The following is a 23,932-nucleotide window of genomic DNA, read 5'->3' on the forward strand; positions in this document are numbered from 1 at the left end:
CGCCACCAGCACAGCGTGACAGTGTGTGTGTGTGTGTGAGTGTGTGTGAGAGAGATGTACCTTCAGCGCCACCAGCACAGCGTGACAGTGTGTGTGTGTGTGTGAGAGAGATGTACCTTCAGCGCCACCAGCACAGCGTGACAGTGTGTGTGTGTGTGAGTGTGTGTGAGAGAGATGTACCTTCAGCGCCACCAGCACAGCGTGACAGTGTGTGTGTGTGTGTGTGTGAGTGTGTGTGAGAGAGATGTACCTTCAGCGCCACCAGCACAGCGTGACAGTGTGTGTGTGTGTGAGTGTGTGTGAGAGAGATGTACCTTCAGCGCCACCAGCACAGCGTGACAGTGTGTGTGTGTGTGTGAGTGTGTGTGAGAGAGATGTACCTTCAGCGCCACCAGCACAGCGTGACAGTGTGTGTGTGTGTGTGAGAGAGATGTACCTTCAGCGCCACCAGCACAGCGTGACAGTGTGTGTGTGTGTGAGTGTGTGTGAGAGAGATGTACCTTCAGCGCCACCAGCACAGCGTGACAGTGTGTGTGTGTGTGTGTGTGAGTGTGTGTGAGAGAGATGTACCTTCAGCGCCACCAGCACAGCGTGACAGTGTGTGTGTGTGTGAGTGTGTGTGAGAGAGATGTACCTTCAGCGCCACCAGCACAGCGTGACAGTGTGTGTGTGTGTGTGAGTGTGTGTGAGAGAGATGTACCTTCAGCGCCACCAGCACAGCGTGACAGTGTGTGTGTGTGTGTGAGAGAGATGTACCTTCAGCGCCACCAGCACAGCGTGACAGTGTGTGTGTGTGTGAGTGTGTGTGAGAGAGATGTACCTTCAGCGCCACCAGCACAGCGTGACAGTGTGTGTGTGTGTGTGTGTGAGTGTGTGTGAGAGAGATGTACCTTCAGCGCCACCAGCACAGCGTGACAGTGTGTGTGTGTGTGAGTGTGTGTGAGAGAGATGTACCTTCAGCGCCACCAGCACAGCGTGACAGTGTGTGTGTGTGTGTGAGAGAGATGTACCTTCAGCGCCACCAGCACAGCGTGACAGTGTGTGTGTGTGTGAGTGTGTGTGAGAGAGATGTACCTTCAGCGCCACCAGCACAGCGTGACAGTGTGTGTGTGTGTGAGTGTGTGTGAGAGAGATGTACCTTCAGCGCCACCAGCACAGCGTGACAGTGTGTGTGTGTGTGTGTGTGAGTGTGTGTGAGAGAGATGTACCTTCAGCGCCACCAGCACAGCGTGACAGTGTGTGTGTGTGTGAGTGTGTGTGAGAGAGATGTACCTTCAGCGCCACCAGCACAGCGTGAGAGTGAGACTTCAGGCCGACAGTGGCTGAGCCCTGCTTCACCGCCTCCATAGCGTACTCGATCTGGTGGATGCGGCCCTGAACACACACACACACACACACACACAGATCAACATCTCTCACACACACACTGCTTCACCGCCTCCATAGCGTACTCGATCTGGTGGATGCGGCCCTGAACACACACACACACACACACACACAGATCAACATCTCTCACACACACACTGCTTCACCGCCTCCATAGCGTACTCGATCTGGTGGATGCGGCCCTGAACACACACACACACACACAGATCAACATCTCACACATACACACACACACACACAGATCAACATCTCACACATACACACACACACACACAGATCAACATCTCACACATACACACACACACAGATCAACATCTCTCACACACACACACACACACACACACACACACACACACACACACACACACACACAGATCAACATCTCACACACACACACTGCTTCACCGCCTCCATAGCGTACTCGATCTGGTGGATGCGGCCCTGAACACACACACACACACACACACACACACACACAGATCAACATCTCACACATACACACACTCACCTGAGGACTCCACACCGTCACGTCATTGTCATACTGGTTACGAAACTGAAAACACAAACATCATCATCAGCAGTGAATCTCAGAGACGTGTGTGTGATACACAAACTACACACTCAGCCCTAACACACACTCTCTGCACTTCATCATCATTACCTTACTCTGATCGGCATTAACACGCATGAACACTACACACACACACACACACACTACACACACACACACTACACACACACACTACACACACTACAGTAATGCTCTTTATAGACGTGTGTTCATGTTCACTTCTAGGGCGCATTTCAACACACACATAAAAGACAAATAATAAAGTTTAAGAGAAAAGCAAGCCCATTGTGAAGGTTTACACACAGACATTACAGTGATGAGTTATTGTAGAACAGTAACACAGTGTCTGGAGATTAAACACAGTATAATGTTAATGTTAGTGAAAGCGAAAGCGCGCGGCCTCGTTCACGACACACCAGTGGCGAAGCCACGAGGGGGCCTGGGTGGGCCTAGGCCCCCTCATTTATATGTCCGGCCCCCTCAGATTTCTGATGGCTTAAAATAAAATAATAAAAATAAGAAATTATTGATGTGTTAGTCTAACTGATAGATTGACCGGTCAAAATACTGCGCGGTAAAATGCGGCTGTTTTCAAACTTGATTTGACTTGTGCATAACCTACGCTGTCATCTTCGCGTGAGAGTTCATGCGGTGAATGGCAGCGTTGTGCAAAGTACAATATTACGCACGGAAAGATGAGCGAGAAGGAGAAAAGCTATCTACATCTGAGTTTGCTTCAGCTTACTACAAGACGACAGCGAGTGAAGCGGCTAGGAGACAGAAACGTATATTTCATCACAGGATGCACAGGAATAGCGGTGAGACTTCGACTCAGATCGGCACAATGCGCAATGACTTGTTTGCAATTGATGAACCGCCTTCACAACCAGTGATGACCACATTTCCTGTATAGCCTATATCTGTTGTATATGAAGAGTTTGGTTTCAAAACGCGATAAATTCATTATGATTAATTTTGAGTAATAATGTGTTTTCTTTACCAAGAGAGTGGAAAGATTAAAACCACTATTTTTTGTTTCAAACTTTCACATAGCATATTTAGGTTATAATAACATAATTTCAAATCCATATTTTGATTTTCAAATATTTATTATAAAAAAGGATTAGTTTCCCCCCAAAATGCAATAAATTCATGACACTTTTTCCCCAAAATGCAATTAATCCATTGAATCAATATAAAAGTTATTTTTCATATTTTAACTGTTGAAATACACAACAAAGTAAGTTGATCCACATATGACAGCCTCTGAACTTGGTCAATACTAATCTTATATAACTTACATGCACTGGACTAAAAATAGCCGACATTAAAATCACCATCGCTAAGAAATACCTCCTGAACTTTTTTTTACGGCGATCAGCTGTAAAATGGCTTGGTCCTGCTCGGTTTTCGTTGACTTTGAGTAAAACAATTGAAAGTTTTTCAAAAGATCCCCTGGGGTTAAAGTGTCAGCGTGACAGAAGTTTGACGCTGTCGTGTGAGAAAAAGCAACAGTCGAGATTTTTCCTCCTCCCTCAGTCATCTTCTTAATCTCCTCAAGTAGCCTAAATGATTAGATTTCAATGGCTTACGTTTCTTCCCCACCACAGGGTCACCAATGCCGTCAAAATGATTATTATTAATATTTTTTATTTTTTTGTGGATCACAAAGTAGAAGGAAAACTGGGATGCCGGGTTTGTTCAAAGCGCCGCCGTTGCGGTTTAGAAAGCGTGGAATGGTGCGCTGACTGCGCGGATAGCATTTTATGTAAAATTAAAAATGGACTTTTCAACACCGACCAGATAGCCTACAATACAGATTTTTGGGGGAACTAAAAAAAAATATATAGCCTACATATTTAACGTTTATCGCGTTTTGGAACCAAACTCTTATTTGCGGAGTAAGATGACATCATTGACACTTTTTATAATCGCCCTTGTAGGCCTACTTCATGTAAAAGATAATAATCGCCGAGCTATGTCGTAGGCTGCTATAGCCTAGGCTATATATATAGGCTATACTGTATATATATACTGTATATTAGTTGCCCCCTCATTTTAAGTTGGGCCCCCCCAAAAATAAAATTCTGGCTACGCCCCTGCGACACACACTCTTAACCCGCTGAATAAACACACACACGCTCTTATACTGGCCAAACACACACGCATATTCGCGAACACCAGTGTAATAACCAGTTATGATGATGTTTATGGTTTAATGTTCGGGTTTCTGCATCGCGAGCGCGAGCGCGGTCATTCCGCTTACTCATGCTCATCATTCACGCGCATACACGCGCAACCCCGCGCGATCCACATCCCCTCAGCGGCTACACCCGAAGCCGGCTCCACACACTGCCCAGCACAACACTAGCAGCGACTTTAAGAGGAAAACAGCGCACTTTCTCACCATATTTGCTGGAAATCAGGGGACTATCCGCAGAGCGCGCGATGATTCAGCTCGATTTGTTTTCCTCAGTCCTGCAGGCGGAAGTAATGGAGCCCCGAGCGCGTGTCCTGCTGATCTCTGCAGCGCCCCCTGCTGTCGGGAGACTGCACCGCACTCTGCAGCGCCCCCTGCTGTCGGGAGACTGCACCGCACTCTGCAGCGCCCCCTGCTGTCGGGAGACTGCACCGCACAGCACGACGACGACAACAACAGGGGTGTCTTCCTCAGGCAGTTTATGTGAGATACTTTAACCTTAAACAAGCCAGACAAGGGTCTTTATAAGAATATAGTTCATTTTAAGAATATTTGGTTTGCAACAGACTTACAGAACTCTATGCCTAATTATTTAAATATCCATTCATTTTTAAATCAACTTAAATGTAAGTATTCTCCTCACAGCATCCACTGAGCTCTACATGTTCTATCACTGTTCTGTTATCCTCCTCTAAGAGAGAGTATAGGGCACAGATGTGTGTGTGACTTTATGAGGCACACACACATCTTCATCATCTTACACACATTCATCATCTTCATCATCTTCAAGATCCGAGAGGAAACCCTGCATAATCTGATGTCTGATGTCTGATGTCTGATGTGTGATGTGTGATGTGTGTAACTGCTGTGGATCTGCAGTATAAGAGAATCTCTACAGCTGTGGAGTATAGCTCGAGACTCGCGTCTTGTTCATGATCTTCAGTTCACGGTCATTAAAGCATCAGTTGTTCAATAGCGGATCAATGTGTAAAAATGTGGTATTTGGGGTAAAAGAAAAGGGCACAATAATCATCACCAGCTGACATGTTAGATTCAGATAAATATAATATAATATAAGACTCATATATTAAGTTGGATGTCAACCTTAGAGATAATCACCATATTTATAATAAAACCATCAATTTAAAAATATGATTTTTAATCGTATTATATAAACTGTCATGTTTATTGTCACCACTGTAAATCTGTGTAAATACACCACTGTAAATCTGTGTTCAGTCATAGGCGAGGTGAGACACCCACCACTTTTGAAACATCTCGCGGCACTAATATACCAATACAAATAAATAAAACATCTCCAGTTAACTAGCAGAGCATTCATTTAGTTCGTTTGTTAAATAAGAGTTGATCTAGCGCTGAAATGTGGTGTTTTAGTGATGAAGTGCTCGTTGCCGCGGCGATCAGTGTTGCGGATACTGTGTTCTCTTGTGGCTCGTGCACAGTCTTCACTCGGACGCGCGCTTCAGTCCGCTGAGGAGACTCTCTATTCGCTGCGGTGAAATTACAAAACAAAATGCACACAAACGTGTCCCTGCCTGATATACAACCACTGATAAACTTAAAGGGGTCATGACATGAGAAACCAAATTTGCCTTGATCTTTTGGTATATAAGAGGTCTTTGCACCATTAAAACGTCCTGCAAGTTTCATAGCTTAAGACGTCCTCCCCATTATAAACGAATCATTTATTTAATCAAGCTCTAAATAGAGAGCCTAAGTCCCGCCCCTCGGCTTCCGGCTCATGGGACCTTACTTCGGGAAAATATGTATGGTAGTCAATGGGGAGAGACAACTTATCCTTTTATTCCGTCTGAACTGTGCCCTGAATTACACATATGAGGTTTGACAATTTAAAAGATAATTATGAAAGTCAAGAAAGTCGCAGTTTGTCATAAAACAGAAGAGTAACATTTAGTTTCATGAAAATCGCTCAATGAACTACATCTCCCGGGAAGCGAAACAACGAGCAAGCCGTCGCTCGTGTGTGTGCAGTCTGGTACAGAACACTCAGGCATGACGGCGTAACACTACGATTATAACGATGACAGACGTTAGCTTCAGTAAAGTTAGCTTCAGTAAAGTTAGCTTCAGTAAAGTTAGCTGAGTTAGCCTCAGTAAAGTTAGCCTCAGTAAAGTTAGCTTCAGTAAAGTTAGTTTCAGTAAAGTTAGCCTCAGTAAAGTTAGCCTCAGTAAAGTTAGCTTCAGTAAAGTTAGCTTCAGTAAAGTTAGCTGAGTTAGCCTCAGTAAAGTTAGCCTCAGTAAAGTTGGTTTCAGTAAAGTTAGCTTCAGTAAAGTTAGCTTCAGTAAAGTTAGCCTCAGTAAAGTTAGCTTCAGTAAAGTTAGCTTCAGTAAAGTTAGCTTCAGTAAAGTTAGCCTCAGTAAAGTTAGCTTCAGTAAAGTTAGCTTCAGTAAAGTTAGCTTCAGTAAAGTTAGTTTCAGTAAAGTTAGCTTCAGTAAAGTTAGCTTCAGTAAAGTTAGCCTCAGTAAAGTTAGCTTCAGTAAAGTTAGCTTCAGTAAAGTTAGCTTCAGTAAAGTTAGTTTCAGTAAAGTTAGCTTCAGTAAAGTTAGCTTCAGTAAAGTTAGCTTCAGTAAAGTTAGCTTCAGTAAAGTTAGCTGAGTTAGCCTCAGTAAAGTTAGCTTCAGTAAAGTTAGCCTCAGTAAAGTTAGTTTCAGTAAAGTTAGCTTCAGTAAAGTTAGCCTCAGTAAAGTTAGCTTCAGTAAAGTTAGTTTCAGTAAAGTTAGCTTCAGTAAAGTTAGCTTCAGTAAAGTTAGTTTCAGTAAAGTTAGCTTCAGTAAAGTTAGCTTCAGTAAAGTTAGCTGAGTTAGCCTCAGTAAAGTTAGCCTCAGTAAAGTTAGCTTCAGTAAAGTTAGCTTCAGTAAAGTTAGCCTCAGTAAAGTTAGCTTCAGTAAAGTTAGCTGAGTTAGCCTCAGTAAAGTTAGCTTCAGTAAAGTTAGCTGAGTTAGCCTCAGTAAGGTTAGTTTCAGTAAAGTTAGCTTCAGTAAAGTTAGCTTCAGTAAAGTTAGCTTCAGTAAAGTTAGTTTCAGTAAAGTTAGCTTCAGTAAAGTTAGCTGAGTTAGCCAAAGTAAAGTTAGCCTCAGTAAAGTTAGCTTCAGTAAAGTTAGCTTCAGTAAAGTTAGCCTCAGTAAAGTTAGCTTCAGTAAAGTTAGCTGAGTTAGCCTCAGTAAAGTTAGCTTCAGTAAAGTTAGCTGAGTTAGCCTCAGTAAGGTTAGTTTCAGTAAAGTTAGCTTCAGTAAAGTTAGCTTCAGTAAAGTTAGCTTCAGTAAAGTTAGTTTCAGTAAAGTTAGCTTCAGTAAAGTTAGCTGAGTTAGCCTCAGTAAAGTTAGCCTCAGTAAAGTTAGCTTCAGTAAAGTTAGTTTCAGTAAAGTTAGCCTCAGTAAAGTTAGCCTCAGTAAAGTTAGCTTCAGTAAAGTTAGCTTCAGTAAAGTTAGCTGAGTTAGCCTCAGTAAAGTTAGCCTCAGTAAAGTTGGTTTCAGTAAAGTTAGCTTCAGTAAAGTTAGCTTCAGTAAAGTTAGCCTCAGTAAAGTTAGCTTCAGTAAAGTTAGCTTCAGTAAAGTTAGCTTCAGTAAAGTTAGCCTCAGTAAAGTTAGCTTCAGTAAAGTTAGCTTCAGTAAAGTTAGCTTCAGTAAAGTTAGTTTCAGTAAAGTTAGCTTCAGTAAAGTTAGCTTCAGTAAAGTTAGCCTCAGTAAAGTTAGCTTCAGTAAAGTTAGCTTCAGTAAAGTTAGCTTCAGTAAAGTTAGTTTCAGTAAAGTTAGCTTCAGTAAAGTTAGCTTCAGTAAAGTTAGCTTCAGTAAAGTTAGCTTCAGTAAAGTTAGCTGAGTTAGCCTCAGTAAAGTTAGCTTCAGTAAAGTTAGCCTCAGTAAAGTTAGTTTCAGTAAAGTTAGCTTCAGTAAAGTTAGCCTCAGTAAAGTTAGCTTCAGTAAAGTTAGTTTCAGTAAAGTTAGCTTCAGTAAAGTTAGCTTCAGTAAAGTTAGTTTCAGTAAAGTTAGCTTCAGTAAAGTTAGCTTCAGTAAAGTTAGCTGAGTTAGCCTCAGTAAAGTTAGCCTCAGTAAAGTTAGCTTCAGTAAAGTTAGCTTCAGTAAAGTTAGCCTCAGTAAAGTTAGCTTCAGTAAAGTTAGCTGAGTTAGCCTCAGTAAAGTTAGCTTCAGTAAAGTTAGCTGAGTTAGCCTCAGTAAGGTTAGTTTCAGTAAAGTTAGCTTCAGTAAAGTTAGCTTCAGTAAAGTTAGCTTCAGTAAAGTTAGTTTCAGTAAAGTTAGCTTCAGTAAAGTTAGCTGAGTTAGCCAAAGTAAAGTTAGCCTCAGTAAAGTTAGCTTCAGTAAAGTTAGCTTCAGTAAAGTTAGCCTCAGTAAAGTTAGCTTCAGTAAAGTTAGCTGAGTTAGCCTCAGTAAAGTTAGCTTCAGTAAAGTTAGCTGAGTTAGCCTCAGTAAGGTTAGTTTCAGTAAAGTTAGCTTCAGTAAAGTTAGCTTCAGTAAAGTTAGCTTCAGTAAAGTTAGTTTCAGTAAAGTTAGCTTCAGTAAAGTTAGCTGAGTTAGCCTCAGTAAAGTTAGCCTCAGTAAAGTTAGCTTCAGTAAAGTTAGCCTCAGTAAAGTTAGCCTCAGTAAAGTTAGCTTCAGTAAAGTTAGCTTCAGTAAAGTTAGCCTCAGTAAAGTTAGCTTCAGTAAAGTTAGCTTCAGTAAAGTTAGCCTCAGTAAAGTTAGCCTCAGTAAAGTTAGCTTCAGTAAAGTTAGCTGAGTTAGCCTCAGTAAAGTTAGCCTCAGTAAAGTTAGCTTCAGTAAAGTTAGCTTCAGTAAAGTTAGCCTCAGTAAAGTTAGCTTCAGTAAAGTTAGCTGAGTTAGCCTCAGTAAAGTTAGCTTCAGTAAAGTTAGCTGAGTTAGCCTCAGTAAGGTTAGTTTCAGTAAAGTTAGCTTCAGTAAAGTTAGCTTCAGTAAAGTTAGCTTCAGTAAAGTTAGTTTCAGTAAAGTTAGCTTCAGTAAAGTTAGCTGAGTTAGCCTCAGTAAAGTTAGCCTCAGTAAAGTTAGCTTCAGTAAAGTTAGCCTCAGTAAAGTTAGCCTCAGTAAAGTTAGCTTCAGTAAAGTTAGCTTCAGTAAAGTTAGCCTCAGTAAAGTTAGCTTCAGTAAAGTTAGCTTCAGTAAAGTTAGCTTCAGTAAAGTTAGTTTCAGTAAAGTTAGCTTCAGTAAAGTTAGCTTCAGTAAAGTTAGTTTCAGTAAAGTTAGCTTCAGTAAAGTTAGCTTCAGTAAAGTTAGCTGAGTTAGCCTCAGTAAAGTTAGCTTCAGTAAAGTTAGCCTCAGTAAAGTTAGTTTCAGTAAAGTTAGCTTCAGTAAAGTTAGCCTCAGTAAAGTTAGCTTCAGTAAAGTTAGTTTCAGTAAAGTTAGCTTCAGTAAAGTTAGCTTCAGTAAAGTTAGTTTCAGTAAAGTTAGCTTCAGTAAAGTTAGCTTCAGTAAAGTTAGCTGAGTTAGCCTCAGTAAAGTTAGCCTCAGTAAAGTTAGCTTCAGTAAAGTTAGCTTCAGTAAAGTTAGCCTCAGTAAAGTTAGCTTCAGTAAAGTTAGCTGAGTTAGCCTCAGTAAAGTTAGCTTCAGTAAAGTTAGCTGAGTTAGCCTCAGTAAGGTTAGTTTCAGTAAAGTTAGCTTCAGTAAAGTTAGCTTCAGTAAAGTTAGCTTCAGTAAAGTTAGTTTCAGTAAAGTTAGCCTCAGTAAAGTTAGCTGAGTTAGCCTCAGTAAAGTTAGCCTCAGTAAAGTTAGCTGAGTTAGCCTCAGTAAAGTTAGCCTCAGTAACGTTAGTTTCAGTAAAGTTAGCTTCAGTAAAGTTAGCTTCAGTAAAGTTAGCCTCAGTAAAGTTAGCTGAGTTAGCCTCAGTAAAGTTAGCCTCAGTAAAGTTAGTTTCAGTAAAGTTAGCTTCAGTAAAGTTAGCTTCAGTAAAGTTAGCTTCAGAAAAATTAGTTTCAGTAAAGTTAGCTTCAGTAAAGTTAGTTTCAGTAAAGTTAGCTTCAGTAAAGTTAGCTGAGTTAGCCTCAGTAAAGTTAGTTTCAGTAAAGTTAGCTTCAGTAAAGTTAGCCTCAGTAAAGTTAGCTTCAGTAAAGTTAGCTGAGTTAGCCTCAGTAAAGTTAGCTTCAGTAAAGTTAGCTTCAGTAAAGTTAGCCTCAGTAAAGTTAGCCTCAGTAAAGTTAGCTTCAGTAAAGTTAGCCTCAGTAAAGTTAGCCTCAGTAAAGTTAGCTTCAGTAAAGTTAGCTGAGTTAGCCTCAGTAAAGTTAGCCTCAGTAAAGTTAGCTGAGTTAGCCTCAGTAAAGTTAGCTGAGTTAGCCTCAGTAAAGTTAGCCTCAGTAAAGTTAGCTTCAGTAAAGTTAGCTTCAGTAAAGTTAGCCTCAGTAAAGTTAGCTGAGTTAGCCTCAGTAAAGTTAGCCTCAGTAAAGTTAGTTTCAGTAAAGTTAGCTTCAGTAAAGTTAGCTTCAGTAAAGTTAGCTTCAGTAAAGTTAGCTTCAGTAAAGTTAGCTTCAGTAAAGTTAGTTTCAGTAAAGTTAGCTACAGTAAAGTTAGCTTCAGTAAAGTTAGCTTCAGTAAAGTTAGTTTCAGTAAAGTTAGCCTCAGTAAAGTTAGCCTCAGTAAAGTTAGCTTCAGTAAAGTTAGCCTCAGTAAAGTTAGCTTCAGTAAAGTTAGCTTCAGTAAAGTTAGCTTCAGTAAAGTTAGTTTCAGTAAAGTTAGCTTCAGTAAAGTTAGTTTCAGTAAAGTTAGCTTCAGTAAAGTTAGCTTCAGTAAAGTTAGTTTCAGTAAAGTTAGCTTCAGTAAAGTTAGCTTCAGTAAAGTTAGCTTCAGTAAAGTTAGTTTCAGTAAAGTTAGTTTCAGTAAAGTTAGCTTCAGTAAAGTTAGTTTCAGTAAAGTTAGTTTCAGTAAAGTTAGTTTCAGTAAAGTTAGCTTCAGTAAAGTTAGCTTCAGTAAAGTTAGCTTCACTCATTGAGAGAAAAGGTATGACGTCACATGTGGGTTTGTAGTCTTTGTAATTACGTATTTTCACAGTCTTATACCTCAACAGTTTTACATCAAACTGCGACTTTCTTGACTTTAAAATGTTTCTTTTAAATTGACAAACATCATATGTGTAATTCAGGGCACAATTCAAACGAGATCAACATATTTGTTGTCTCTCGCCATTGACTACCATACAATATTTTTCCGAAGTAAGGTCCCATGGTGGTCGACCGGAAGGGGCGGGACTTAGGCTCTCTATACATAGTTCCCACAGGCCAATTAATGTCACGTGACCTCCCCGGAGACGCCATCTTTGCATAAGCTGCTGTGTTTACAAAGTTTTACAAGCAAATTTCGAATATTTCTTTCTGTTTATGTTACGAAAATCATGAAGAGACAAAGTGACAGAGACTATAAAGAAACTGTCTGTCTGTGTGTGTGTGTGTGTGTGTGTGTGTGTGTGTGAGTGAGAGAGAGGCGCGGGCGCGATCGAACAGTGGAAACAATGTTGTTTTTGTATGTTTTTAATACCTTGTCATTTTGTTCATACAGGACATCATTTAAACTGCAAAGTGTTAACTTATATTTGTGTACACTCTCAATAAAACACAGCATTGTGCGCCTGACACAAAGTGCTCTGAGCAAATGCTTGCGTGTTTTGAGGGAGTTTCTTTCCTGTTTATCCTCGCCAGCCATAACCTCCGTCGTCGTTCTGACAAAAGCTTAGTTTTCTCACATTCATGAAGTCTAATGACTTAATGTGACTAACACTTGATGAGTGTTCAGTCGACGCGACGGACAGCGAGTGGGTCTGTGTAGTAGGTCTTAAAGTGACAGTAGCCTAATTTACCTGCTGTCGTCAGTGTTGTTCATGTTAATCAAGCAACAATACAGCACAATAAAAAAAAAAAAAAGCTGCTTTGTTTATTTTTGTTATTTGTTCCTTTGTTCTTATTTCATTACTGAGTGTTTACTTGATTATTTAAATCATTTCTTGATGTTCCTGGTCTTGTGTTGTGCCTATAGGTTGTTTTAAAAGTTAATTTGATGAGAATTTGATTAGACCAAAATAAACAAGCTTTATTCTTTTTTTGTGTGTGTGATTTGTGTCATATATGACTATTGTGCATCTGACATAATACTATTATGGTAAATGTGATGTCCTAATTATAAAATATAAAAATCGCAAATTTTTTCACAAATTTCTGGAAATTACCATCGCAAAATCAGTCACTTTGATCGCAAAAATCACACAAAAAAATCGTGAAATCCTGGAGGGACTGCTTACTGGTGTAACCCTCTGAGTCTCTAAGGACCATAGTGTTACGACCTCAGTGTGGGTCATATTGTGTGGGTTTGGTTGTCCTTTGTCATTTGTTTTGTAGGTTGGAGTGAGTGACGTCATGATGACTGATGGTTTACACCTGTGCTAGAGCTGATGCCGGCAAACTAAAGCAGCTCCCTTCAGTCGTGACGGTGTTGCTCTCCCCTCGTGCCATTTTGTTGTTGTCGTAGTTGTTGTTTTGTTCCCGTTTTGGTCTATTCTATTACTTTATTACTTTTACTTTAATAAATGTTATTCCTTTTTGCATATCATTTTAACGTGTCATCTCCTTCTTTGTCGCGGCTTGCGAGCCGGCCGTGACAATAGTCTGCCCTGTAAATGTTGTGTGCATTCTGTAACGAATACTAATCCAGGCAAACAGGTGCAAGTCCCGGGTGATGAATCATACAGGTAGGTGGTAATTCTTCTGACAACCTATTGAGAAGGCTATTGAGTTTACGATTGTAGTCCAACATGTAATACTCAAACATGCAGATTAACATAATTATTATTATTTGTCTTTTATTATGTGCACGTACTTCAGGGGTCTCCATGCAGCATTATGTTCTTGCTCAGTGGGCATTGCACCACTACTGCCACAAGTGCACCTGTGAATGTTAAAGCAATCATAAATGTATTTGATATGACACTTTTTTATGTAGAATTGTCATTTTAAGGGTATTTACAATATTACTTTTTATCACTGGCTAATATAAACACATTTGTATAAGAGAATCTTCAAAATATGTCGCCTTTCTAGTAGGCCTACATGTGATAGAAAATTAGAAATGTTGCCTTATCAATGCTGCATCTTCAGATATGTACGGTGGCCGAGAGAGCTCAACGCGCTGCAAATGAAGAAAACACATGCAAACAGAAAAAATGCATGCAAACAGAAAAAAACACATGCAAATAGAAAAAAACACATGCAAATAGAAAAAAAACACCAGAGAATAAGAAAACATCTTCATCAGTTTTACAACTCACGTCCCAATACTCACAACACAACCAAATACGGAAACGCGCTGCAAAAGTTCACAACACAACCAAATACAGAAACGCGCTGCAAATAGAACAGAACACAACGGAAATGTTTCCGGGGAAACCAATAAGTGACGGACGGACGGCTAGGACGTGCTTACAGCTGTCTACTTTTATTTTTTTTTTTTTGCAAAACATACAAAGATGACACGTTTATGACATACAACTTTGTATACAATATACAAAATGTATTTGCGATATGTTCAATGTCATAAGAATACTAAAAAGAACAATGAGCTGAAGACTAAAATAAATAAATAAATAAAAAAGATAGAGAAAAAGAACATGAGGGAAAGACATTAATCTATACATCAGTTACATTGAACACATTTTGTCATGTTATGTTAAAATAAGTTTCATAAGAAATGTTAGAATGTAGCTATAGGTCCAAATATGAGACGGCAAGTTTTAAAGTTGAGACACTCACACAAAGATATAACACATATTTTAAAAACTTTGTTGTATAAAATGTATATTTATTTGCAACAGTTATGTTAACAGCATTAATACTATATTTCTGGTAAGAACAGCTATTCAGCTGATGGACACGCGCTGCGTTGTCATGGGAACATCCCAGGTGAAAATAATGAGGAAATTACGTTGTCTTTCGTTGCTCCCTTCATCAACATAATGGCACACAAGTGCCCCGCTCACTCCAAAGTGCCCAATTCAAGGGCTCTGCCGTCTGCCCTTTTAAGAGAGTAGGGCATAGGTAAAGCCAGAGCCCGCGTCTCTCTGGTAAAGCTCGCGAGCCGTCCGTCCGTCACTTATTGGGTTCCCCGGAAACATTTCCGTTGTGTTCTGTTCTATTTGCAGCGCGTTTCTGTATTTGGTTGTGTTGTGAACCTTTGCAGCGCGTTTCCGTATTTGGTTGTGTTGTGAGCATTGGGACGCACGTGAGTTGTAAAACTGATGAAGATGTTTTCTTATTCGTTGGTGGGTTTTTTTCTATTTGCATGTGTTTTTTTCTATTTGCATGTGTTTTTTTCTATTTGCATGCGTTTTTTTCTGTTTGCATGCGTTTTCTTCATTTGCAGCGCGTTGAGCTCTCTCGGCCACCGTAGATATGGCCTGTACATGCATTGCTGTCCGTGGTACACCCTATCATTTCATTGAAATTAGTTAAATAATGTTAAACTGTTAGCAAATTAAGCTATAGGATAATTATGCAACAATAATCCGTTTTCAAATTTTTTTTTATTAATTCAAAATAGTTTCACTTTCCATGTGGACACGGGCTGATCCAGTCTTCGTTGTTGTGGTGATGGTTCATTTTCCTCTGATTCCGGCTCAAACATATAAGGTTTTATCACTGCAAGAGCATCGCTTCGCATGCATCACCCGCTACTAAACAGTTACGCTGAATCCGCAAATGTTCTGGCTGGGGGCGTTAACAATTGATGCATAGGCACTGACGTTAGCCAATCATAACAGTGGGCGTTAACACTGAACTCTTAAAGGGGAAACTCCCCCAAAACAGACTGAATCAGAGGATGAGAAACAGGGTGGGAAAAGGTTATAAATCACTACATTTTAAAAAAAAATTGTTAAAAAAAAACTATAATACTGTAATTGCACCTAGGGGACCATAATAATAAAATAGAAAAACCCATGTCATGACCCCTTTAATCGGTTTTGATGAGAAAAAAAAAACTGTTCGAGTGCGGATCAGAACCCAGAACCTCTGACCCGCTTGGCAACAGTTTAGCACTGTGTTAGCAATGTCCCTCCCACTTTTTAAAACAAAGTTACGCCACTGTGTTCAGTTATTACGGGATCTCCTTCAATGCTTTCAGAATCTTTACTTTTAAATCATTTTACTTCTGTATTATTAAAATTAAAATTGTAATGAATTCTTTTATTTATCAAAATGAACAGAAAATACAAACTTTGCTGAATGTTTTGAACAAGTATTAACATTATTAAACACAGGAGACGCACTACTGCAGAACGGACACAGTTATCACACATTATAGCACATATATAATGCCTTATTCTGAACAACAGGGAAGAGAACTGTGCTTTTTATGTGCAATTACGTACAGTATACACATATATGCTTAAACCCTTCCCAGCACACATCCCTCCAGCGTGCAGATATCAGTCACGAACAACACCAGAGAAGAAGACAATGAGTTTACTTCATATCAGAGTCTATCACAGGCACACACACACACACACACACGTACGTATATGCACACACACACACACTCACACTCACACACACACTCACACACACGTACGTATACGCACACACACACACACACACTCACACACACACGTGATAAAACTAGGTTGCAGGGACATTCATTTCTTAATTCATGTCAGGATTGTATAATATTAAATCTGTAATGTATTAATATACACACTCATATGAAGTCACTCATGTCTACTGCGGTTTAGCTGTGTGCGCAGACATGCTAACTAGCGTCCGCTAGGGCACTTAGTCCAGAAGTGTGCATATTTGGAGAAATATTGATTTATTACCACGATTGCAAAATATTTAGTCATATAGAATACCCTTTTTATATATTTCCCACTGAATTATGCGATCTGAGGAGCTGAAAGAGCGAGCTCTCTAGTTTATGACTCGTCACACGTTCATCTGATCTGGACAGCTGTCAATCACTGTACGCGAGTCAACATAGCCATGACCCGGCCCTCTGCGTGCCGCTGTACACTCCCTCGCCCTGTGAAGAACGGCCAGAGAAACATCTCTACACCTGAGATCAGAAGCTGATAAACACAGGTAAGATGGATCATGTGACTTTCATAGTTCAGTATTTTCATATGAATAAAGAATGTTTACATAACATTATACATTCAACAACGGTGTAGCGATTAGCCGTACAACCCAACAAGTTCATTTGAGGACACTGATTACCTCAATTATATTAATCTGATAAAAACACAATAGTTATGAGTCCTCTGAACTTATCTCAGTCGAGTCCACTAAAACAAGGACATTTTAATACACAATTAAACTGCATTCAAATACTTTATATGACTGAAACTTCACTATATTGAGTAAAACCACTGAAATTACAGACTTTACATGAACTGGGAGTGCTAGCAGCTACTGCTAGCTCACAACATCACACACAAAGACAAATCCTATAACCCTATGAAGCTAACGCGTAACACTTGAGGACACAGATTACCTTAATTCATTAAATCTTTATAAACCAATAGTCATGAGTCCTCTGATGTTCAGCTGAGGTCACTAAAAGAAGATATGGCAGTCAAGAACTGAAGTGATTACAGTGATTGATTAAGTGATGATTGAGCATTAGTGATGAACACCTGCTGCTAACAAGCAGAACCATCACAGGAACGAGAAATAGCGAAAGAGAGAAACTACAACTGAGTTCACCCAGAGCCTTAGATGGCATCTACTGAGGATAACAGAAGATCTGTGCAGATCTCAGGAGGATTACTCCACTAACAGCATCACCAGCTCCACTTTACTGACCTGACTCTCTCTCGCGTCTACAGGAGCCCTCACTGAGAACTAGCAGAGGTGTGGATGATCATTACAGTCACCATGATGGAGATCAGCGTTTGCTTTAGTCTGGCTCTTGATGTTGGTCTGGCTGCTGTAAATGTGTGTTATAAACCCACTTGTTGAGGCACAAAAGCCAAAAGAGAATCTAATCCGGTGTTGATGGTTGTGTTTTGATGGTAAAACTCACTGCACTTATCCAGAGCCAGATCTATTATCAGTTTAGTATTATTAATTATAGTAGAGATGTGATACTGTAAGATCCATTAGTTGTGCCGATCAGATGTAAGCCTCTGTGGTATCATCACTCAGAGATCAAGAGTCCGCATATGAATCTCAGCGATGGTGACAATTAACAGCTTCATGTCGCAGTGCATGCTGGGTAGCAGCACAGGCACTCACCCAGACTCCCAGCATGCACTGCGGCACGGATACTTCTATCCCCACTGCTGAGGTTTATCTGCGGATTCTTCATGTGTGTGTGAGTGATGAAACCTTTTAGTGCACAAACTGTTAAATCTTTCACTTTATCTCCACTAAACTGCTCTTGTGTTGTAGAATCACAGTTTTAATATAATGAATAAAGCTAATAATGCATCACCTGCTTCACAAAAGAAAGCTATTACTTTGACATTACTTTTCAGCTGTTATTTTGTCTATGGAGAAAATGACATGAATATTGTGTGTATGTGTGAAAAACAGCGTGATTACAGAGGCATAAAACTAGCTAGCGCCAACTAGAGGCCGACTTCTCTCAACATTCTTACAGACCTCCAGAGCCACGGGTCGAACACGCTCACTGGGTTTCGTTCTTCTTACAGACCTCCAGAGCCACGGGTCGAACACGCTCACTGGGTTTCGTTCCTCTTACAGACCTCCAGAGCCACGGGTCGAACACGCTCACTGGGTTTCGTTCCTCTTACAGACCTCAGAGCCACGGGTCGAACACGCTCACTGGGTTTCGTTCCTCTTACAGACCTCCAGAGCCACGGGTCGAACACGCTCACTGGGTTTCGTTCCTCTTACAGACCTCCAGAGCCACGGGTCAAACACGCTCACTGGGTTTGGTTCCTCTTACAGACCTCCAGAGCCACGGGTCGAACACGCTCACTGGGTTTCGTTCTTCTTACAGACCTCCAGAGCCACGGGTCGAACACGCTCACTGGGTTTCGTTCTTCTTACAGACCTCCAGAGCCACGGGTCGAACACGCTCACTGGGTTTCGTTCCTCTTACAGACCTCCAGAGCCACGGGTCGAACACGCTCACTGGGTTTGGTTCCTCTTACAGACCTCCAGAGCCACGGGTCGAACACGCTCACTGGGTTTGGTTCCTCTTACAGACCTCCAGAGCCACGGGTCGAACACGCTCACTGGGTTTGGTTCCTCTTACAGATCTCAGAGCCACGGGTCAAACACGCTCACTGGGTTTCGTTCCTCTTACAGACCTCCAGAGCCACGGGTCGAACACGCTCACTGGGTTTCGTTCCTCTTACAGACCTCCAGAGCCACGGGTCGAACACGCTCACTGGGTTTCGTTCCTCTTACAGACCTCCAGAGCCACGGGTCGAACACGCTCACTGGGTTTCGTTCCTCTTACAGACCTCCAGAGCCACGGGTCGAACACGCTCACTGGGTTTCGTTCCTCTTACAGACCTCCAGAGCCACGGGTCGAACACGCTCACTGGGTTTGGTTCCTCTTACAGACCTCCAGAGCCACGGGTCGAACACGCTCACTGGGTTTCGTTCCTCTTACAGACCTCCAGAGCCACGGGTCGAACACGCTCACTGGGTTTCGTTCCTCTTACAGACCTCCAGAGCCACGGGTCGAACACGCTCACTGGGTTTCGTTCCTCTTACAGACCTCCAGAGCCACGGGTCGAACACGCTCACTGGGTTTGGTTCCTCTTACAGACCTCCAGAGCCACGGGTCGAACACGCTCACTGGGTTTGGTTCCTCTTACAGACCTCCAGAGCCACGGGTCGAACACGCTCACTGGGTTTGGTTCCTCTTACAGATCTCAGAGCCACGGGTCGAACACGCTCACTGGGTTTCGTTCCTCTTACAGACCTCCAGAGCCACGGGTCGAACACGCTCACTGGGTTTCGTTCCTCTTACAGACCTCCAGAGCCACGGGTCGAACACGCTCACTGGGTTTCGTTCCTCTTACAGACCTCCAGAGCCACGGGTCGAACACGCTCACTGGGTTTGGTTCCTCTTACAGACCTCCAGAGCCACGGGTCGAACACGCTCACTGGGTTTCGTTCCTCTTACAGACCTCCAGAGCCACGGGTCGAACACGCTCACTGGGTTTCGTTCCTCTTACAGACCTCCAGAGCCACGGGTCGAACACGCTCACTGGGTTTCGTTCCTCTTACAGACCTCCAGAGCCACGGGTCGAACACGCTCACTGGGTTTGGTTCCTCTTACAGACCTCCAGAGCCACGGGTCGAACACGCTCACTGGGTTTGGTTCCTCTTACAGACCTCCAGAGCCACGGGTCGAACACGCTCACTGGGTTTCGTTCCTCTTACAGACCTCCAGAGCCACGGGTCGAACACGCTCACTGGGTTTCGTTCCTCTTACAGACCTCCAGAGCCACGGGTCGAACACGCTCACTGGGTTTGGTTCCTCTTACAGACCTCCAGAGCCACGGGTCGAACACGCTCACTGGGTTTCGTTCCTCTTACAGACCTCCAGAGCCACGGGTCGAACACGCTCACTGGGTTTCGTTCCTCTTACAGACCTCCAGAGCCACGGGTCGAACACGCTCACTGGGTTTCGTTCCTCTTACAGACCTCCAGAGCCACGGGTCGAACACGCTCACTGGGTTTCGTTCCTCTTACAGACCTCCAGAGCCACGGGTCGAACACGCTCACTGGGTTTCGTTCCTCTTACAGACCTCCAGAGCCACGGGTCGAACACGCTCACTGGGTTTCGTTCCTCTTACAGACCTCCAGAGCCACGGGTCGAACACGCTCACTGGGTTTCGTTCCTCTTACAGACCTCCAGAGCCACGGGTCGAACACGCTCACTGGGTTTCGTTCCTCTTACAGACCTCCAGAGCCACGGGTCGAACACGCTCACTGGGTTTCGTTCCTCTTACAGACCTCCAGAGCCACGGGTCAAACACGCTCACTGGGTTTCGTTCTTCTTACAGACCTCCAGAGCCACGGGTCGAACACGCTCACTGGGTTTCGTTCCTCTTACAGACCTCCAGAGCCACGGGTCGAACACGCTCACTGGGTTTCGTTCCTCTTACAGACCTCCAGAGCCACGGGTCGAACACGCTCACTGGGTTTCGTTCCTCTTACAGACCTCCAGAGCCACGGGTCGAACACGCTCACTGGGTTTGGTTCCTCTTACAGACCTCCAGAGCCACGGGTCGAACACGCTCACTGGGTTTCGTTCCTCTTACAGACCTCAGAGCCACGGGTCGAACACGCTCACTGGGTTTCGTTCCTCTTACAGACCTCCAGAGCCACGGGTCGAACACGCTCACTGGGTTTCGTTCCTCTTACAGACCTCCAGAGCCACGGGTCAAACACGCTCACTGGGTTTGGTTCCTCTTACAGACCTCCAGAGCCACGGGTCGAACACGCTCACTGGGTTTCGTTCTTCTTACAGACCTCAGAGCCACGGGTCGAACACGCTCACTGGGTTTCGTTCCTCTTACAGACCTCCAGAGCCACGGGTCGAACACGCTCACTGGGTTTCGTTCCTCTTACAGACCTCCAGAGCCACGGGTCGAACACGCTCACTGGGTTTCGTTCCTCTTACAGACCTCCAGAGCCACGGGTCGAACACGCTCACTGGGTTTCGTTCCTCTTACAGACCTCCAGAGCCACGGGTCGAACACGCTCACTGGGTTTCGTTCTTCTTACAGACCTCCAGAGCCACGGGTCGAACACGCTCACTGGGTTTCGTTCCTCTTACAGACCTCCAGAGCCACGGGTCGAACACGCTCACTGGGTTTCGTTCCTCTTACAGACCTCCAGAGCCACGGGTCGAACACGCTCACTGGGTTTCGCTCTTCTTACAGACCTCCAGAGCCACGGGTCGAACACGCTCACTGGGTTTGGTTCCTCTTACAGACCTCCAGAGCCACGGGTCGAACACGCTCACTGGGTTTGGTTCCTCTTACAGACCTCCAGAGCCACGGGTCGAACACGCTCACTGGGTTTGGTTCCTCTTACAGACCTCCAGAGCCACTGGTCGAACACGCTCACTGGGTTTCGTTCCTCTTACAGACCTCCAGAGCCACGGGTCGAACACGCTCACTGGGTTTCGTTCCTCTTACAGACCTCCAGAGCCACGGGTCGAACACGCTCACTGGGTTTCGTTCCTCTTACAGACCTCCAGAGCCACGGGTCGAACACGCTCACTGGGTTTCGTTCCTCTTACAGACCTCCAGAGCCACGGGTCGAACACGCTCGCTGGGTTTCGTTCTTCTTACAGACCTCCAGAGCCACGGGTCGAACACGCTCACTGGGTTTCGTTCCTCTTACAGACCTCCAGAGCCACGGGTCGAACACGCTCACTGGGTTTGGTTCCTCTTACAGACCTCCAGAGCCACGGGTCGAACACGCTCACTGGGTTTGGTTCTTCTTACAGACCTCCAGAGCCACGGGTCGAACACGCTCACTGGGTTTGGTTCCTCTTACAGACCTCCAGAGCCACGGGTCGAACACGCTCACTGGGTTTCGTTCCTCTTACAGACCTCCAGAGCCACGGGTCGAACACGCTCACTGGGTTTCATTCCTCTTACAGACCTCCAGAGCCACGGGTCGAACACGCTCACTGGGTTTGGTTCTTCTTACAGACCTCCAGAGCCACGGGTCGAACACGCTCACTGGGTTTGGTTCTTCTTACAGACCTCCAGAGCCACGGGTCGAACACGCTCACTGGGTTTGGTTCCTCTTACAGACCTCCAGAGCCACGGGTCGAACACGCTCACTGGGTTTCGTTCCTCTTACAGACCTCCAGAGCCACGGGTCGAACACGCTCACTGGGTTTCGTTCCTCTTACAGACCTCCAGAGCCACGGGTCGAACACGCTCACTGGGTTTGGTTCTTCTTACAGACCTCAGAGCCACGGGTCGAACACGCTCACTGGGTTTGGTTCTTCTTACAGACCTCCAGAGCCACGGGTCGAACACGCTCACTGGGTTTGGTTCCTCTTACAGACCTCCAGAGCCACGGGTCGAACACGCTCACTGGGTTTGGTTCCTCTTACAGACCTCCAGAGCCACGGGTCGAACACGCTCACTGGGTTTGGTTCTTCTTACAGACCTCAGAGCCACGGGTCGAACACGCTCACTGGGTTTGGTTCTTCTTACAGACCTCAGAGCCACGGGTCGAACACGCTCACTGGGTTTGGTTCCTCTTACAGACCTCCAGAGCCACGGGTCGAACACGCTCACTGGGTTTCGTTCCTCTTACAGACCTCCAGAGCCACGGGTCGAACACGCTCACTGGGTTTGGTTCTTCTTACAGACCTCAGAGCCACGGGTCGAACACGCTCACTGGGTTTGGTTCTTCTTACAGACCTCAGAGCCACGGGTCGAACACGCTCACTGGGTTTCGTTCCTCTTACAGACCTCCAGAGCCACGGGTCGAACACGCTCACTGGGTTTCGTTCTTCTTACAGACCTCCAGAGCCACGGGTCGAACACGCTCACTGGGTTTCGTTCCTCTTACAGACCTCAGAGCCACGGGTCGAACACGCTCACTGGGTTTCGTTCCTCTTACAGACCTCCAGAGCCACGGGTCGAACACGCTCACTGGGTTTGGTTCTTCTTACAGACCTCAGAGCCACGGGTCGAACACGCTCACTGGGTTTCGTTCCTCTTACAGACCTCCAGAGCCACGGGTCGAACACGCTCACTGGGTTTCGTTCCTCTTACAGACCTCCAGAGCCACGGGTCGAACACGCTCACTGGGTTTCGTTCCTCTTACAGACCTCCAGAGCCACGGGTCGAACACGCTCACTGGGTTTCGTTCTTCTTACAGACCTCCAGAGCCACGGGTCGAACACGCTCACTGGGTTTCGTTCCTCTTACAGACCTCCAGAGCCACGGGTCGAACACGCTCACTGGGTTTCGTTCCTCTTACAGACCTCCAGAGCCACGGGTCGAACACGCTCACTGGGTTTCGTTCCTCTTACAGACCTCCAGAGCCACGGGTCGAACACGCTCACTGGGTTTCGTTCTTCTTACAGACCTCCAGAGCCACGGGTCGAACACGCTCACTGGGTTTCGTTCTTCTTACAGACCTCCAGAGCCACGGGTCGAACACGCTCACTGGGTTTCGTTCCTCTTACAGACCTCCAGAGCCACGGGTCGAACACGCTCACTGGGTTTGGTTCTTCTTACAGACCTCAGAGCCACGGGTCGAACACGCTCACTGGGTTTCGTTCCTCTTACAGACCTCCAGAGCCACGGGTCGAACACGCTCACTGGGTTTCGTTCCTCTTACAGACCTCCAGAGCCACGGGTCGAACACGCTCACTGGGTTTCGTTCCTCTTACAGACCTCCAGAGCCACGGGTCGAACACGCTCACTGGGTTTCGTTCTTCTTACAGACCTCCAGAGCCACGGGTCGAACACGCTCACTGGGTTTCGTTCCTCTTACAGACCTCCAGAGCCACGGGTCGAACACGCTCACTGGGTTTGGTTCTTCTTACAGACCTCAGAGCCACGGGTCGAACACGCTCACTGGGTTTCGTTCCTCTTACAGACCTCCAGAGCCACGGGTCGAACACGCTCACTGGGTTTCGTTCCTCTTACAGACCTCCAGAGCCACGGGTCGAACACGCTCACTGGGTTTCGTTCCTCTTACAGACCTCCAGAGCCACGGGTCGAACACGCTCACTGGGTTTCGCTCTTCTTACAGACCTCCAGAGCCACGGGT

General features: G+C 44.4%; 1 protein-coding gene across 1 annotated transcript in view; it reads right to left on the minus strand.

The window, feature by feature from the left end:
• psma1 (proteasome 20S subunit alpha 1) overlaps positions 1–4,655 on the minus strand; it is a 21,263-nt gene extending 16,608 nt beyond the window's left edge. The window contains exons 1-3 of the mRNA XM_084397173.1: positions 4,365–4,655; positions 1,895–1,939; positions 1,273–1,374 (exon numbers count right to left, since the gene is read on the minus strand). Of these exons, the coding sequence (XP_084253299.1) occupies positions 1,273–1,374; positions 1,895–1,939; positions 4,365–4,367 (150 nt within the window). The 5' untranslated portion in view covers positions 4,368–4,655. The remainder of the gene's footprint in view (positions 1–1,272; positions 1,375–1,894; positions 1,940–4,364) is intronic.
• Between the last annotated feature and the right edge of the window lie 19,277 nt (positions 4,656–23,932).

This window comes from Rutilus rutilus (genome assembly GCF_951802725.1).
Source record: "Rutilus rutilus genome assembly, chromosome: 23".
Taxonomy (NCBI): domain Eukaryota; kingdom Metazoa; phylum Chordata; class Actinopteri; order Cypriniformes; family Leuciscidae; genus Rutilus; species Rutilus rutilus.